Here is a 15,855-nt window from a genome sequence, read left to right as displayed (position 1 = left end):
TTGCATGTTATCTTGCTCTTTTGACTGTGATCTTCCTCTTCTCTCTCTTGTCCCCTCCACCCCGGTCTGTCCGTGCCTTTCTCTGTGGATGTCTCACCACGCTGGGCCTTCCCTGCCCATCTCTGGGCCCCTGCACTCTCCCTCTGCCCCACCTCCCCACCCTGCCAGGTAGAGTATGATGGGCTGACCGGGCGGGTCGAGTTCAACAGCAAAGGGCAGAGAACCAACTACACCCTGCGCATCCTAGAAAAGTCCCGGCAGGGCCACCGTGAGGTGAGCAGACCCAGGGTGACGCCAGAGCCCTGCTGGGGTGAGGGTGGGGGCGGGCCCAGAGGCTGCCATGACCTCAGGCAGGGCCTGAGCTGACAGTACCCTCTCTGCCCCCTAGATTGGGGTGTGGTACTCTAACCGCACCCTGGCCATGAATGCCACCACCCTGGACATCAACCTGTCGCAGACACTGGCCAACAAGACCCTGGTGGTCACAACCATCCTGGTGAGTGGCCCTAGATGGGGGCCTGGGAGTGGCGCTGCCCTGAGTCCAGTCCTAGCTCCCACCGTGAGGTGGAGGGATGCATTGGCTGGCACAGCTCATAGGCCAGTGGGGGCTGGGATTCCTGCACGCAGCAACTCCAGGTTGTGAACAAGGCGCTACCATCCTAAATGCTGCCAGAGCAGGGGGGGAGCAGACTGCCCTCAGGGCCAGATTTAACCCAGCTCTTTGCACAGTATCTGGCTCTGGTCAATCCTGATGAATCATGATTGCCAGAACAGTTGTTTTGCCACCCTTGCCAACAACATGTATCAACAATGCCAACTCAGTGTCCATCTTGAAGTTGTGGAAACTGAGGCTCAGAGAGGGGAGGCGACTTGCCCAGGGTCACACAGCAAGCACCCGGCACAGCCAGGACTGGAAGCTATGTCTCTAATCCTTCAGAGCCTGAGTCTTGACCTCTGTGTTCTGAAGCTCCAGACCTCTCAGTACCCAAGCACCAGACAGGGGCGCTGTCCTGTAGCCCTGGGGGTGCCACTCCTGCATTTCACCAAATCAGAGGCAGAGGGGCCTTTGTATGTCAAGTATTTATTGATCGCCTGTTCTGCACCGGGCACTGTGCTAGGCCCTTTCCAAGCGTCATTCTTTAGACCTCACGGCTACCCTTGTGAGCTTCGTCTTATTTCCCCCTTTTGAGGGTAAGGAAGCAGGTCACACAGTGAGTCCCCGGCAGAGCTAGTGTCAGGCTCGGAGCTGGTGCCCTCTCTGCTGCACCATGCTGCCTCCTGCCAGGCACAATGGGCTTCCAGTGCCTTAGGAGGTCAGGGAGGGGGTGATCCACAGGGCCTGGCGAGCAGGAGGCTTCCCCAAGCGGCTGGCCTGGAGGCTGGACATGCCAGGCAGCCATGCTCTTCACAGTGGCCAAGTCCGTGGCCTGTCAGCACTCGTTGTTAGTGAGGGAGCCGCTCAGTAACTCTGAGCTGTGTCAGCTATTCGCCGTGGATGCTGACATTCAGAGAGGGTTACAAGAGGGTTTTGCAGGATGTTAGAGGGCCACCTAAAGCAGTGAGTCGCAGAGCAGTTCCCTCAGTCCCTAGGGAACTCCTGATCTAAAATGGACCTCGAGTCCCTCTGGAGCAGGGCCAGTGATCCTGTTGTGGAGGGACAGATGGCCTGCAGACGGGAAACCAGACACCTCCTAACAGCCTCCCCAGGGGGCCCTGGGGGCTTGGCTAGGAGCAGTCAGACCCTCTGTGCTGTGGTGTGCGGTCAATCCCTGAAGCCTCCTGGAGGCAGAAGAGTTGGGGGCCTTGGTGGGGAACGGGGTGCAAAGGTCAGGGAGGGGAGGTCAGGAGAGCTGAGCTGTGACCCTGGGAGCTTCAAGTGTCTTCACTCTCCTCCCTGCTTCTCCTCAAGGCCTGGGAGCTTGTATTTTTCTTCCCTTCCTGATGTTCACCTATCTCTTGATGGGTTGATTCACTTATTCATTCCATAAATATTTACCAAAGCTGTATGGTGCTGGCCCTTACATTCTAGAAGCACAGATATGAGTCAGGTGCTCTCAGGTGGCACTGGGAGGCGGTCCCAGTCTGATGGAGGAGATAGACCTGGACACAGTCATTCCCACAATGAGGGACTACCAAAGAAAGGAGGGACTGAGTCAGCTTTAGGAGGCTGGAGGAAGGCTTCCTGGCAGAGGTGGCATTAGATGGGGTTGCATAGGAGTTGGGTGCCCAGAAAATATCCCAGGCAGCAGGAGCAGCAGGAGGGGCAGGAGCTGGGGTTTTGGGAGGTGTTTGTCAGGTTGAACAGGGAGGCAACGTGTACACAGCCAGACAAGCCCTGTTCATTCGCTGATATTGCCTGACATGGGTTTCTGGGCAAGACCTGTGTCAGGCACTTGGAGATTCAGATGTGACTCAAACTGGGTGCCTAGGGCAAGATGTGGGTTAGAACTTGTCTCATTCGCTGCTCTATCCCAGGGCCTAGAGCTGTGACTGATACCTAGTAAGTACAGAGGGTTGTGGTGAGTGTTGGGACAGAGGCAGCCTAGGGGCTGCGGGGCAGCAGGTGGGGAAGGGGCTCTGAAGGACTCAGTTGTCCTGTGCTTTACCTTGGGGAGAGAGTGTTGAGCAGGAAGGGGCGGGGCCAGATCTGGAGTCAGGAAGGCTCCTTGTTGGCCCATGAGGGATGCTGCTAGGGATTAGAGGTGGTCTGGGTGTGGGAGCGAGGGCCTCTGGTGATGGGGTGCAGGCTGGCGCTGCCCCTGGGGCAGGCTCAGGGATCTTGTGCTGAGACAGGATGGGCTGGCGCTGAGATAGAGAGAGGCCCCATGGGGAAGCTGGGGGTGCAGAAGTCCCACGGAGTTGAGGCTGTGCATAGGCCCGCCCTCCTCAGCGGCTGGTCTCGCCCCAGTCTTGGAGAATTTGTCAGGGCACCCAGGTGGTCCTGAGGATTCCCTTCATTGAGCTGAGATGCCTCACTCTGCCCTTTGGTGACTAGTGTGGCAGTTAAGAGTAGTCTCTCTGCCGCGGACAGAGGGACCTCAGTCCCATTCCTCTGCTCTTATTAGTTCAAGTCACTTAACTACAGTATCCATTGCTTTATCTGTACAACGGGTCTGCGTCTCGCCTTGAGGGGCAGTGGGAGGATCACATGAGCTAAGAAGGCCCTTGCAGTGCCCAAGGTACGTGTGAGAGCACCTCCCTCCCTCCCTCCCTCTCCTGAGCTTGTGGTTCGTGGCTTTGAGCGTTGTGCCAAGCCCTGTGCTCATGTGACACAATCTTCACAGAAGCCCTGATTTTCGGATGAAGAAACTCAGGCATAGGAGGGTTAAATGACGTGCCCAAGGTCGCCCAGCTAGAAGGCAGCAGAGCCCACATGCCTGTCTTTTGCACCACGTTGCCTCTATTATTTTTTATTTTTTTATTTTTTTATTTTTTTTGAGACAGAGTCTTGCTCTGTCACCCAGGCTGGAGTGCAGTGGCGCGATCTCGGCTCACTGCAAGCTCCGCCTCCTGGGTTCACACCATTCTTCTGCCTCAGTGTCCCGAGTAGCTGGGACTACAGGCGCCCGTCACCACACCCGGCTTTTTTTTGTATTTTCAGTAGAGACGGGGTTTCACCGTGTTAGCCAGGATGGTCTTGATCTCCTGACCTCGTGATCTGCCCGTCTCGGCCTCCCAAAGTGCTGGGATTACAGGCGTGAGCCACCGTGCCAGGCCACATTGCCTCCATTATTTCTACTTCTTTCTGAGCCCTCAGGGCTGTGTCCTGAGCCTGGCACTGCCATCCACACACTGTGTGCCCCTAGCAGGTCTCTCTATACTCAGTTTCCTCCTTTAAAGTGAGGGGATTAAAGTATTCCTAGCAGTCTGGGCATGGTGGTTCACACCTGTAACCCCAGCACTTTGGGAGACCGAGGCGGGAGGATCACTTGGGCCCATGAGTTTGAGACCAGCCTGAGCAACATGGCGAAACCCCATCTCTACTAAAAATACAAAAATTAGCTGGGCGTGGTGGTGTGCACCTTTAATCCCAGCTACTTGGGAGGCTGAGGCAGGAGGATTACTTGAACTCAGGAGGTTGAGGCTGCAGTGAGCCCAGATCATACCACTGCCAGGGCGACAGAGTGAGACCCTGTCTAAAAATAATAATAATAAATAAATACGTAAATAAAATATTCATAGCAGAGTGAGGAGGTTGGACTAGATCAGTGTTGTTTAAACTACACTGCAGGAAATCCTGGACAAGGATTTGGATCCCAGGTTCATGAAAGGGTCCAAGCAATCAGCTTGTAAGGAATGTTCTAGAACCTACCCTACTTTAATTTTTTGTTTTTACTTTTGAGAGATTTTCACTGAAGCGTAACACACATACAGAAATGTGCACAAATCGTGTTACTTCTCACTGAAGTTTCAAAAACTGAACACACCTGTGTAACCAACCAGCTGTCCCCAACCCAAATCCTCCCCATGCCCTTCCAATCACTAACCCTCCAAGGCTAACCCCCATCTCAGCTTCCGTCACCACAGATCAGCTTTGCCCGCCCTTGAACCTCATATAAATGGCATCGTACTGTGTGTTCTTTCTTGAGACTGGCTGCTTCTGGCAACATTATGAGTTTCATCTGTGTCATTGCAAGTAGTGTAGTCTCGTTGTATGTTGAATGTACTGCAATTTCCTGATTCATCCAATCTAGATGGACATTTGTTTCTGGCTCTTTGCTGTTAGGAATAGTACTACTAGGAAGGTTCTCTTCCATGTCTTTTGGTGAACATGTACTGGTGTTTCTGTTGGGTGTGTTCTAGTTGCTGGGTCGCAGGGTGTTTGTCCTAGCTTTAGCAAGTATTGTAAAAGTGTCTTCCAAAGTGGTTGAACCACTTTCACTTTCATTCCCAGCGGCAGCGAATGAATGAAAATTCCACTTGCTCCTCGGTTTGTCAGTGGTGAGTGTATAAAGGTACCAACCATATATGGTGGTTTTCATTTGCATTTCCCTAATGATCAGGGAGGGAGAACACCTTTTTGTGTTTATTGGCTATTTGATTTTTCTTTGTTTTTGTTTTTTGAGAGAGGGTCTTGCTCTGTTACCCAGGCTGGAGTGCAGTGGCCCAATCGTAGCTCACTGCAGCTTCGACCTCCAGGCTCAAGCACTTCTCCTATCTCAGCCTCCTGAGTAGCTGGGACCACAGTCGTGCACCACCACACCCAGCTAATTAAAAACAATTTTTTTTAATTGACAGGGTTTTACCATGTTGCCCAGCCTGGTCTTGGACTCCTGGGCTCAAGGGATCCACCCACCTTGACCTCCTAAAGTGCTGGGATTACAGGCATGAGCCACCACACTTGGCCCTTTATTGGCTATTTGGAAATCCTCATTTGCAAGGTTCCTATTCATGTCTTTTTCTATTTTAAAAAAATTGGGATATATGACTTTTTATTGATTTGTGAGTTATTTTTTATTTTTTATTTGTTTGTTTTTTTATTTTGAGACAGAGTCTTGCTCTGTCACCCAGGCTGGAGTGCAGTGGCACAATCTCGGCTCAATGCAAGCTCTGCCTCCTCGGTTCACGCCATTCTCCTGCCTCAGCCTCCCAAGTAGCTGGGACTACAGGCGCCCGCCACCACGCCCAGCTAATTTCTTGTATTTTTAGTAGAGACGGGGTTTCACCGATTAGCCAGGATGGTCTCGATCTCCTGACCTCGTGATCTGCCCACCTCGGCCTCCCAAAGTGCTGGGATTACAGGCGTGAGCCACTGTGCCCAGCCTGATTGTGAGTTATTTATACATTCTTGGGTACAAGTCATTTGTCTGATGTATGTATTGCAAATGTCCTGTCCCCCTTTGTGGCTTACCTTTTCATTCTCAGTAGTATATTTTGGATAAAAGGATTTGATTTTTAATTTTACCAAAGTTCTCTTCATCAGCTTTTTTCCTTTATGGTTAATGATTTTAGAATTTAAGAATTCCGTGTATACCCCTATATCATGAAGATATTCTACTATTTGTGTTCTAAAAACTTAATAATTTTGCCTTTTACATTTGGGTCTGCCATCCTCCTGAAATTGATTTTTATGTAGCATGTGAGGTAGGGGAGTCAAAATACATTTTTTTCTTTTTTCTTTTTTTTTTTTTGAGACAGAGTCTCACTCTGTTGCCCAGGCTGGAATGTAGTAGCATGCGATCTTGGCTAACTGCAACCTCCACCTCCTGGGTTCAAGTGATTCTCCTGTCTCAGCCTCCCCAGTAGCTGGGATTACAGGCGCCCACCACCACGCCTGGCTGATTTTTGTATTTTTAGTAGAGATAGGGGTTTCACCATATTGGCCAGGCTGGTCTTGAACTCCTGACCTCAAGTAATCCACCTGCCTCAGCCTCCCAAAGTGCTAGGATTACAGGCATGAGCCACCGCACTTGGCCAGAATACATTTTTTTCCATATGGGTATTTAATTCAGCAGCACCATTTATTATAACAATAATTCTTCCCCCTTCAGGACAGTTTTACCTTTGTCACAAATCAATATCCATTTATATGTGGGTTTCCAAACACTCCATTCTATTGTCTGTTTGTCTGTCTTTGTTCTAGTACTGCAGTGTCTTAAATACCATAGCTTTAATTTAAGTGTTAACATTTGGCAGGGTAAACCCCCAGTTTTGCTTTTCTTCTTTAGGATTACTTTGGTTCTTCTTGACTCTTTGCATTTCTTTTTATTTTTTATAAGTTATTTTTATTGAGACGGGGTCTTCCTATGTTGCCCAGGCTGGTCTTGAACTCCTGGGCTCAAGTGATCCTCCCTCCTTGGCCTCTTAAAGTGCTGGGACTACAGGCGTGAACCACCAAGCCCAGCCAACCATGCATGTTCATACACACTTAAATATCATACTTCAATTTAAAAAAAATTGTTACACTGTGGAAGGGGGCTGAGCATGGTGGCTCATGCCTGTAATCCCAGCAGTTTGGGAGGCTGGGGTGGGCAGATCACTTGAGCTCAGGAGTTCGAGACCAGCCTGGGCAACATGATGAAACCCTGTCTCTACAAAAAATACAAAAATTAGCCAGGCTTAGTGGCTCGCACCTGTGGTCCCAGCTACTCCGGAGGCTGAGGTGGGAGAATCACTTGAGCCCAGGAGGTGGAGGTTCTAGTGAGCCGAGATCGCACCACTACACTCCAGCCTGGGTGACAGAGCAAGACTCTGTCTCAAAAATAAATAAATAAAATTGGGGAAGGGACAGAAGTTAATACAAACCTACGTAAAATAGAATTCAAAGAGTACAAGGCAGGTGAGGAGTGAAAAATCAGTTTCCTTCCTTCCCTGGGTCTCTCATTTTCTTTTTTCAGAGGCCACCATCCTCCCAGAAATGTCTATGCATATACAAGCACATCGTTGCTCTTTCTTTAACAAAGAGTTGCATATTGTACACGTTGTTCTGTAGCTTGTTTTTTTCCTCCTAATATATCTTGTAGACCTTGCTATTTTAGTGGTTGCCTGGGATTCTTTTATGACATCGATAATCTTTTTAACTTGGCCCAAATTAGGTTGTTTCAGTCTTTGTTCTCACTACAAGCAATGCTGCACTGACTTTCTTGGACCTGCGTTTTTGATGCACAGCCATTTGTAGGGTAAATTCTTAGAATTGGACTTAGCAGTATCTCATTGTCTGGCTGCAGTGTTGGGCTTCTGCATAAGATTCTTTTTGAAGTCTGAAGACCCTGGATTTGAGGCTCCTTGAGGACCCTTCTGTTCTGATAGTCTGTGACTCTAAGTTGAGTCCTAGATTACGGTTATCTAATTTCTATTCACAGGCCCCAGTCTCTTTTTGTCTCTCTAAGCGCAGACCCCATCCTGAGACCCTGAACCTAAGTTCCTCAGTCTTGAATTTAGAGATCAGCTTGGCATAGGAAGGAACAGGGTTCAGAGTGCACAGTGACTGGGTTGTGAAGCCCAGCTCTGCCCCATCTCCCTTCCCACTGCCCTGCTTCAGCTGGGTGGCCTTGGGCTAGATGCTTTACCTCTCTGAGCCTTGGTTCTATCCTCTATATGTCAAGGGGGCTGTATGGGAGCCAGGCCCTTGTCTCTAGGATTCTCAGTTTCTGATTCTCCAGCTTTGATACCCAACCTGGGTCCCTCGTCTCTCTCTGGCTTCTCCCTTATCCACTGTCTGATTCTGTCCACTTGAGCTCAGTCTAGCACAGGGCTTAAGAGCGGAGCTTTGGAATCAGACCAACTTGTCCTTCTCAGCCACTTACTACTTCACTTCTCTGGACCTCAGCATCCTCATCTCTAAAAGAGACGTAATAATACTGCCATCCCACGCTGACAGAATTGCTGTCACACAGCAAGCCCACAAGAAATGCTGGCTGCTGCCGCTATTATTAGTATTATCTCACATTCTTGTTCCCCGTTCCACAATTTTGGTTCTGGAAAGGCAGCTTAATAGAGAATCACTGACTGCCCTCCATTCCATCACCCTGTAGCTGTAGGGCTCTGTGGGGTCCTGGAGTCCAGAGCTTATGACCTGGCCACATAGTAGGAGATTCTATTACTGTGTGACAAACCACCCAGAACCCAGAAACTGAAACAATAGCAGTTGATTATTTTGCATGATTCCGTGGGTCAACTTAGTGGTTCTTTGGCTGGTCTCACTTGGGCACACTGCGGCAGCATTCAGCTGGTGTCCAGACTGGACTGGAAAGTGCAGAATGGCTGTGGATGCTGGCTGTTGGCTGGCATGCCTTCGTTCACTCACCCTCCAGCAGGCCAGCCTGGGCTTCCTTAAATGGGGGCTGCTCTGAAGGCTGAGACTCTGGAATTCACACAGCATCACCTCTGCCACATCCAGTTGGCCAAAACAAGTCATAAGGCCAGCTCAGACCAAGAAGTCTGAACCCAGGGAGAAATGGACCCCATCTGTTGCTAGAAGAAGCAGCACAATATTGTGGCCACATCTACCATGGAGCTCAGTAATTGTGTGTTGAATGAATGAGAGGTGACAGAGGTCACCTAACCACTTTGAGCCTCCGTGTCCACATGTGTAAAAGGAATCTACTTATGCCCATTTCAGTGTAAGGTCACCATAAGGAATTAAAATGATGTCATCGAGAGAATGCACAGCACAGTTTCTCAATACACAATAACCATTGTGGATATTTTATTTTATTTTATTTTTGAGAGAGTCTCGCTCCATCTCCCAGGCTGGCCTACAGTGGTGCAATCTCGGCTCACCGCAACCTGAGCCTCTGGGACTCTACCTCAGCCTCCTGAGTAGCTGAGACTACAGGTGCACACCAGCACACCTGGCTAATTTTTGTATTTTTTATAGAGACGGGGTTTTGCCATGTTGCCTAGGCTGGTCTTGAGCTCCTGGGCTCAAGCCATCCACCTGCCTTGGCCTCCCAAAGTGTTAGAATTACAGGCTTGAGGTACTACACCTGGCTCATTGTGTATATTTTAACCAAAGCTCTTTCCTGGCTCTTCCCTAAGTCCTAAGTCCTTTTGTTCATTATTCCAAAGTGACATTGTACAAACAACCATTTAGACAATAACTGTGTCCAGATAAGTTTCCCATTTGTTACCATCATCACATGCCTTGTTTTCCTAGCACTTGGACCATTCTTTCTGCTTTTGTGTTTCTTTGGCACAATGGGATCAGTAAAGTTTGCTCAAACCCCTCAGAAATAAGCGTCAATGTGGCAAACTGACTGTAGGTCAGAGATTGCAAACTAGAAACTGTTTGTTTTGGCCTGCAGAACATTTAATAATAATTGGTATTAGAATTTGAATTGGTTGCTGTATTAGTTCATTTTCATACTGCTGTAAAGAACTGCCCGAGACTCGGTAATTTATGAAGGAAAGAAGTTTAATTGACTCACAGGTTCAGCATGGCTGGGGAGGCCTTGGGAAATTTACAATCATAGCAGAAGGCGAAGGGGAAGCAAAGCACCTTCTTCACAAGGCAGCAGGAGAGAGATGTGCCGAGTGAAGGGGGAAGAGCCCGTTATAAAACCATCAGATCTCGTGAGAACTCACTATCACTAGAAGAGCATGGGGGAAACCGCCCCCCTGATTCAGTTACCTCCACCTGGTCTCTCCCTTGACATGTAGGGATTATGTGGATTACAATTCAAGGTGAGATTTGGGTGGGGACACAAAGCCTAACCGTATCAGTTGCTAACATTTATTTTATTTTATTTTAGAGACAGAGTTGCTTAGTTGCCCAGGCTGAAGTGCAGTGGTACAGTCATAGCTCACTGCAGCCTCAAACTCGGGCTCAAGCAATCCTCCCATCTCAGCCTTCCAAAGCAGTGGGATTTCAGGCATGAGAGTTGCTAACATTTATAACCAGGAGACTTTACAAAACAATCTTAAGTTTCCAAATTCTCTTAAAATTGCACCATCTGGGCCAGGTGCGATGGCTCACACCTGCACTTTGGGAGGCCGAGGTGGGCGGATCACTTGAGGTCAGGAGTTTAAGACCAGCCTGGCCAACATGGTGAAACCCCGTCTCTACTAAAAATACAAAAACAAAATTGGGCGGGCGTGGTGGCAGGCACCTGTAATCCAAGCTACTTGGCGGGGGTGAGGCAGGAGAATCGCTTAAACCCAGGAGGTGGAGGTTGCAGTAAGTTGAGATCGCGCCACTGCACTCCAGCCTGGGTGACAGAGCAAGACTCTGTCTCAAAAAAAAAAAAAAAAAAAAATTGCACCATCTGTCATCTTCAGCCTGCCTCCCTCATGGGGAATTGGACTGGAGCTAAACCCTGGTGAGGGAATACCATCTTTAACCCATTAGTGGCTCATGAAGTTGGTTTGGTGAGTCATTACCGGCCATGTGGAAAGATGAAGTATAGCAGAATAGAAAATATCAGTGTATTGCCCATAGTTACTAGGGCAAGGACTGTTCTGTGGAATTAAGTCTAGTTACGTGTGTTCATGTGTGGGTGACTTAGGCTGCAGGGTAAAATGTGTCTTTTACTGTGAATTGTAATAAGAAATCTGAAAGCCCCTGATCCACTTTGGCACAAGCTCTATCCAGTCTGACTCACTCTAAAGTTCCCTCCTCCCTCATACGCATTTGAGCTTGGCACCAATGAGCATCAGGTTGGCTGCTGGAGATTAAAATGGCTCCCTGCAATCTGCTAGGGACTGGCAGTACCCATGTGTTTTTCCCTGGCTTTCAGGTCTATTCCCCACTCTGAGCATTTGTAAGTGAGAAATGTGTACTATGAATAAATCAACCCTGCTCAGCAAGCAGATTCCTGCTGTACCTGCCTGGTCCGGGCTCCAGGATCCGCAACCCAGCCACTAGACACCCAGCCTCTGACCCCTGCTTTCTTCTGCCCACCCAGGAGAACCCATACGTCATGCGCCGGCCCAACTTCCAGGCCCTGTCGGGGAACGAACGCTTCGAGGGCTTCTGCGTGGACATGCTGCGGGAGCTGGCCGAGCTGCTGCGCTTCCGCTACCGCCTGCGGTTGGTGGAGGATGGGCTGTACGGGGCGCCCGAGCCCAACGGCTCCTGGACGGGCATGGTTGGCGAGCTCATCAACCGGGTATGGCTGGACTGGGGCTGGGAAAGAGGCATGGACCCGGCGAGTGAGGGAGGGCGGGCAGCTGGGCAGCCAGTCTAACCTCAGAAGCAGCCTGGCCGGTGGCAGAAGAGGAAGGAGCCATGAAGGGCCCCTGACACCACCTCACTGATGTTGCGCTGTATGCCTGTGCCTGGCGGGTGCCGTGGGATGGGACAGAGGAGGAGAGATGGTACATGCATCACCACCTGTGTCCTGCTTTGCCAAATGCCCCTTTCATGCCACCTTGGATTAGTCGGTGTGCAAAGATTTGTTAAGTGAATGAAAGAGACATGGAGTGGGGAGCAGGAAAAGGTCTGAGGAGGTCAAAGGCTTCCTGCAGGAGGCAGGGCTGAGAGCAGGGAGCACACCTCACCTGTGTGCTATGCCCAGCACCTGCTAGGGAGGGCCTGGCACATCATGGACCTGGAGGGCTGCATGTAGAACTCATACATTCACCCATTCAGTGGCTGTTTATTGAGTACCTACTATGTGCCTTGCCTCTTGCTGGGCATGGGATCCCACTGTGAGCACAGTGGATCTGGACCCTGCCCCCAAGAGCTTAGAGTCTCTTTGGGGTGCAAGACAGTGAATGACCACAGCACAGAGCCGTCTGGGCTGTGATTGGGGAGCTCAGAGGACGGTCCCAGAGGAGGTTCCTGACCCAGTCACGTATCCCAGGAGGGCTTCCCAGAAGAGACGATACCCAAACTGATTCCCAAAGGTCATGAAGGAGTTAGCAAGATGAAGGGGGTGTGGGAGAAGGGGAGCGTATTTGGAGCAGGGGAAATAGCATCTACAAAGATGGGGCGATACTAGGGAGCGGGATGCACTGGAGGAACCAGCGGGGCCTGAGCGTGGGCAGAATTTGGTTGCAGCTGAGGAGGGATGGAAGGCAGGGCCATGGGAGGTGGCAGGCAAGGGTGCAGTGGAAAGGATCTTTGGGTGTCAGACACTCCTAGATTTGAATCCTTAAGTGTCATTTCTCTCCTCTGAACCTCAGTTTTCCCCTCCCTAAGATGGGGATAATAATACCTTGCAGGTCTATAGTGAGGGTTACGGGACATGGGGACAAGTACCTCACACATCGCTTGGCAGATACTGGGGGACTGAAATGTAGTTCCTCTTTTTATTCCAGGTGGGAGAAACTATGGGCACAACTGCCCAGAGGCAGGACTGTGCCCTGGGAGATAAGTAGGCCCCTGATTAGGACACTCCCAGAGCTGGTGTGCAGACCAAGGGGCTGTGGCCAGAGATGGCCAGGGCAGCCTTGACGTTAGACTTGACAGAGCTCATCAGAGATTCTCACCCTCCTCTCTCTCATGCCAGAATTTACAGCATCCAACCCCCTGAACATCACCAGGGAAGACATGAGAGGGCCACTTTGCTTGACAAGGACGTTTATCCCTTAGGGCACTGACTTTCAAAAGTTATTTTGACAGCAGAACTTTTTTTCCAATTGCAAACTCCCTCAGAACCCTGGGCAAGAGCAGAGCTGCTCTGGTGAAGGCAGAGATGGGGGGGCCTCCCACCCCACCCCACAGGCAGGTCCCAAGGCGCTGCCCCATAAAGCTGCCAGCTGGTTTGAAAACTTCTGCCCCAGGGTGAGTTTTAAGGTCAGGGTGAATTTTATTATTATTATTATTTTATTTATTTATTTATTTATTTTGGAGACAGAGTCTCCTCTGTTGCCCAGGCTGGAGTGCAATGGCACGATCTCTGCTCACAGCAACCTCTGCCTCCCTGCAACCTCCACCTCCCAGGTTCAAGCGATTCTCCTGCCTCGGCCTTCCGAGTAGCTGGGATTACAGGTGCGCCACCGTGCCTGGCTGATTTTTGTATTTTTTGGAGCAACAGGGTTTCATCATGTTGGCCAGGCTGGTCTTGAACTCCTGGCCTCAAGTGATCCGCCCACCTCACCTCCCAAAGTGCTAGGATTACAAGTATGAGACACCACACCCAGCCCAGGGTGAATTTTAAAGCCTGAAGCCCAAAGAGGCCCCAGGTGAGACAGGAGATGAGAAGCCCCAGAGCTGACAGCTCTATGCCCACCTGAGGGCACAGGCTTCCTCGTGACCTGTTTCCACAGCCTGGTCTTTAGTCACGTAGGCTCAGAAATATTCTTTCATCTGGTATCCCAGAAATAAGCAGGCTCCAAGGGAGTAGCCCTGCACCTGAAGTCACTCTAAACTGGATGCCCTTTTTTCACCAACAGAGAAGTCTGGAACAGTCCTTATTTACAGCTGTCTGACCTTTGTGTCTCAGGGCCTACTCAGTAGGGTAGGGTGAGAGGATTTGGGGCCTGGGGCCAGCAAAGTGTGGCAGCTGAGAGTGTCTGTGGTTGGCTGTTTGAAGCTTAGCTCTGCTGTGCACTGGTTGTGTGGCTTTGGGCAAGTGCTTAACATTTCTTTAGGTTGTAGTTTGTTCAACTGTAAAATTGGGGAATAACAACCCTTTAGCACATAGGGTTGTTTTGAAGAACAACATGCAGTGAAGAACTTAGAACAGGGCCTGGTGCATAGTGGGTGCTGTATGCGTGTGTCCTTTTTTTTTTTCCTTTGAGACTGGGTCTCTCTCTGTTGCCCAGGCTGGAGCGCAGTAGTGCAATCACAGCTCACTGCAGCCTCAACCTCCTGGGCTCAAGCGATCCTCCCACCTCAGCCTCCCGAGTTGCTGGGACTATAGGCATATGCCATAATGCCTAGGTAATTTTTGTGTTTTTTGTAGAGATGGGGTCTGGCCCTGTTGCCTAGGCTGGTCTTGAACTCCTGGGCTTAAGCAATCCTCCCACCTCAGCCTTCCAAAGTGCTGGGATTATACTATTTTTATTATTGTTATTATTCATACCAGCATGGCCAGCACATACATAGATTTGTGTGTTCATCCATTTTCCATTCAGCCAATGTTTGTTGAGTGCCTACTGTATACCAAGCCCTGTGCTATACCTGGGGGATACCATGGTGAACAAGCCCGATGTGCTCTTACTGAGTGGGCTAAAGGGTTTGGGCCTCAGCAGAAAGCCCATGGGATGCCCTTGAAGAGTTTTGTTTTTGTTTTTGTTTTTGTTTTTGTTTTGAGACGGACTCTGGCTCTGCTGCCCAGGCAGGCTGGAGTGCCGTGGGGTGATCTTGGCTCACTGCAACCTCTGCCTCCTGGGTTCAAATGATTCTCCTGCCTCAGCCTCCTGAGTAGCTGGGACTACAGGCGCATGCCACCACACCTGGCTAATTTTTGTATTTTTAGTAGAGATGGGTTTCGCCATGTTGGCCAGGCTGGTCTCAAACTCCTGAACTCAGGTGATCCACCTGCCTCAGCCTCCCAGAGTGCTGGGATTACAGGCATGAGCCACCATGCCCGGCCACCCTTGAAGGGTTTTGATCTGGCTCAAGTGAATTGGCCCTGGGGTTGGGGGAAGCAGTGGTAACAGGAAGACCAGTGAGGAGATAAGGAATGAGCTGGTGGGCCTCAGGCGGGAGAACGTCAGAGCTAGAGACTAGGGGAAGGGCTAAAGAGCACCAGGGCTTGGTGACTGCCTAGGGTGGGGGATGCAAGAGAGGACAGGAGGGAGAGCGTTCCTCCTGTGTCTGGCTTGGGCATCTGGGTGATGGCAATGACATTTACAGGGAGAACACTGGAGGAGGAGCTGGAGCGTGAAGGATAGGCGGAGTTTGGCCTTGCCCTGCTGTGGGATAGCCGAGTGTGCCGAGCTGCACAGGAATAGTCACCACCGTCATCACAACAGCAGCAGCTGTCATTTGTTGATTTCACACCATGTGCGAGGAACTTTTCAAGTGTTACTTAACATAATTTTCATAGCAGTCCTTCATGGCCTGAGGATCACTGCCCAGTGTGAGATCTGGAGTCCCCAGTGCACAGGGCTGCAGCCAGGTGTGTCTGACTTAAGGCCCGTGCCCTTTCCAGCCCTCCAGCTGGGAACTTGGGAAGCTCGGAGTACACTGATGGAGTGGCACGCTGTGCCAGGCCATTGTCTGAGCTTTCTGACTTGTCTCCATCCTTGACTCCTCATGGCCACCCAGTGAGGGAGGGACTGGTATTAGCCCCGTTTTCTCAAATGTACAGTGAGGCATCAGGGTTTCATGTCCAGGCCCATGGCTAGTGACCAGGAGAGCCAAGGTGGGCACCCCATCAGGGTGGCCCAGAGCTGGTGAGTGACTTCCAGATGGAAGACAGCCTGGGGCACCAGCATCCTGCCAGTCACCCCTGGGCCAGGCACAGGGCTCCTTGGCCTGTCTTGAATTATGACCCATTTTTTCCACCCAGTGGCCATGGC

The 15,855-nt window shown here is 50.5% G+C and overlaps 1 protein-coding gene across 5 annotated transcripts in view; it reads left to right on the top strand.

The window, feature by feature from the left end:
* Positions 1-15,855, top strand: part of GRIK5 (glutamate ionotropic receptor kainate type subunit 5) — a 70,822-nt gene that overhangs the window by 15,073 nt on the left and 39,894 nt on the right. For all 5 annotated transcript variants that reach the window (XM_016934228.4, XM_016934227.4, XM_016934223.4 and 2 more), the window contains 3 exons: positions 169-273; positions 389-496; positions 11,346-11,549. In XM_016934228.4, coding sequence (XP_016789717.2) covers positions 169-273; positions 389-496; positions 11,346-11,549 — 417 coding nt within the window. The remainder of the gene's footprint in view (positions 1-168; positions 274-388; positions 497-11,345; positions 11,550-15,855) is intronic.

Source organism: Pan troglodytes, chromosome 20 (genome assembly GCF_028858775.2).
Source record: "Pan troglodytes isolate AG18354 chromosome 20, NHGRI_mPanTro3-v2.0_pri, whole genome shotgun sequence".
In the NCBI taxonomy this organism is placed as follows: domain Eukaryota; kingdom Metazoa; phylum Chordata; class Mammalia; order Primates; family Hominidae; genus Pan; species Pan troglodytes.
This window is presented reverse-complemented; position numbering and strand designations above follow the sequence as displayed.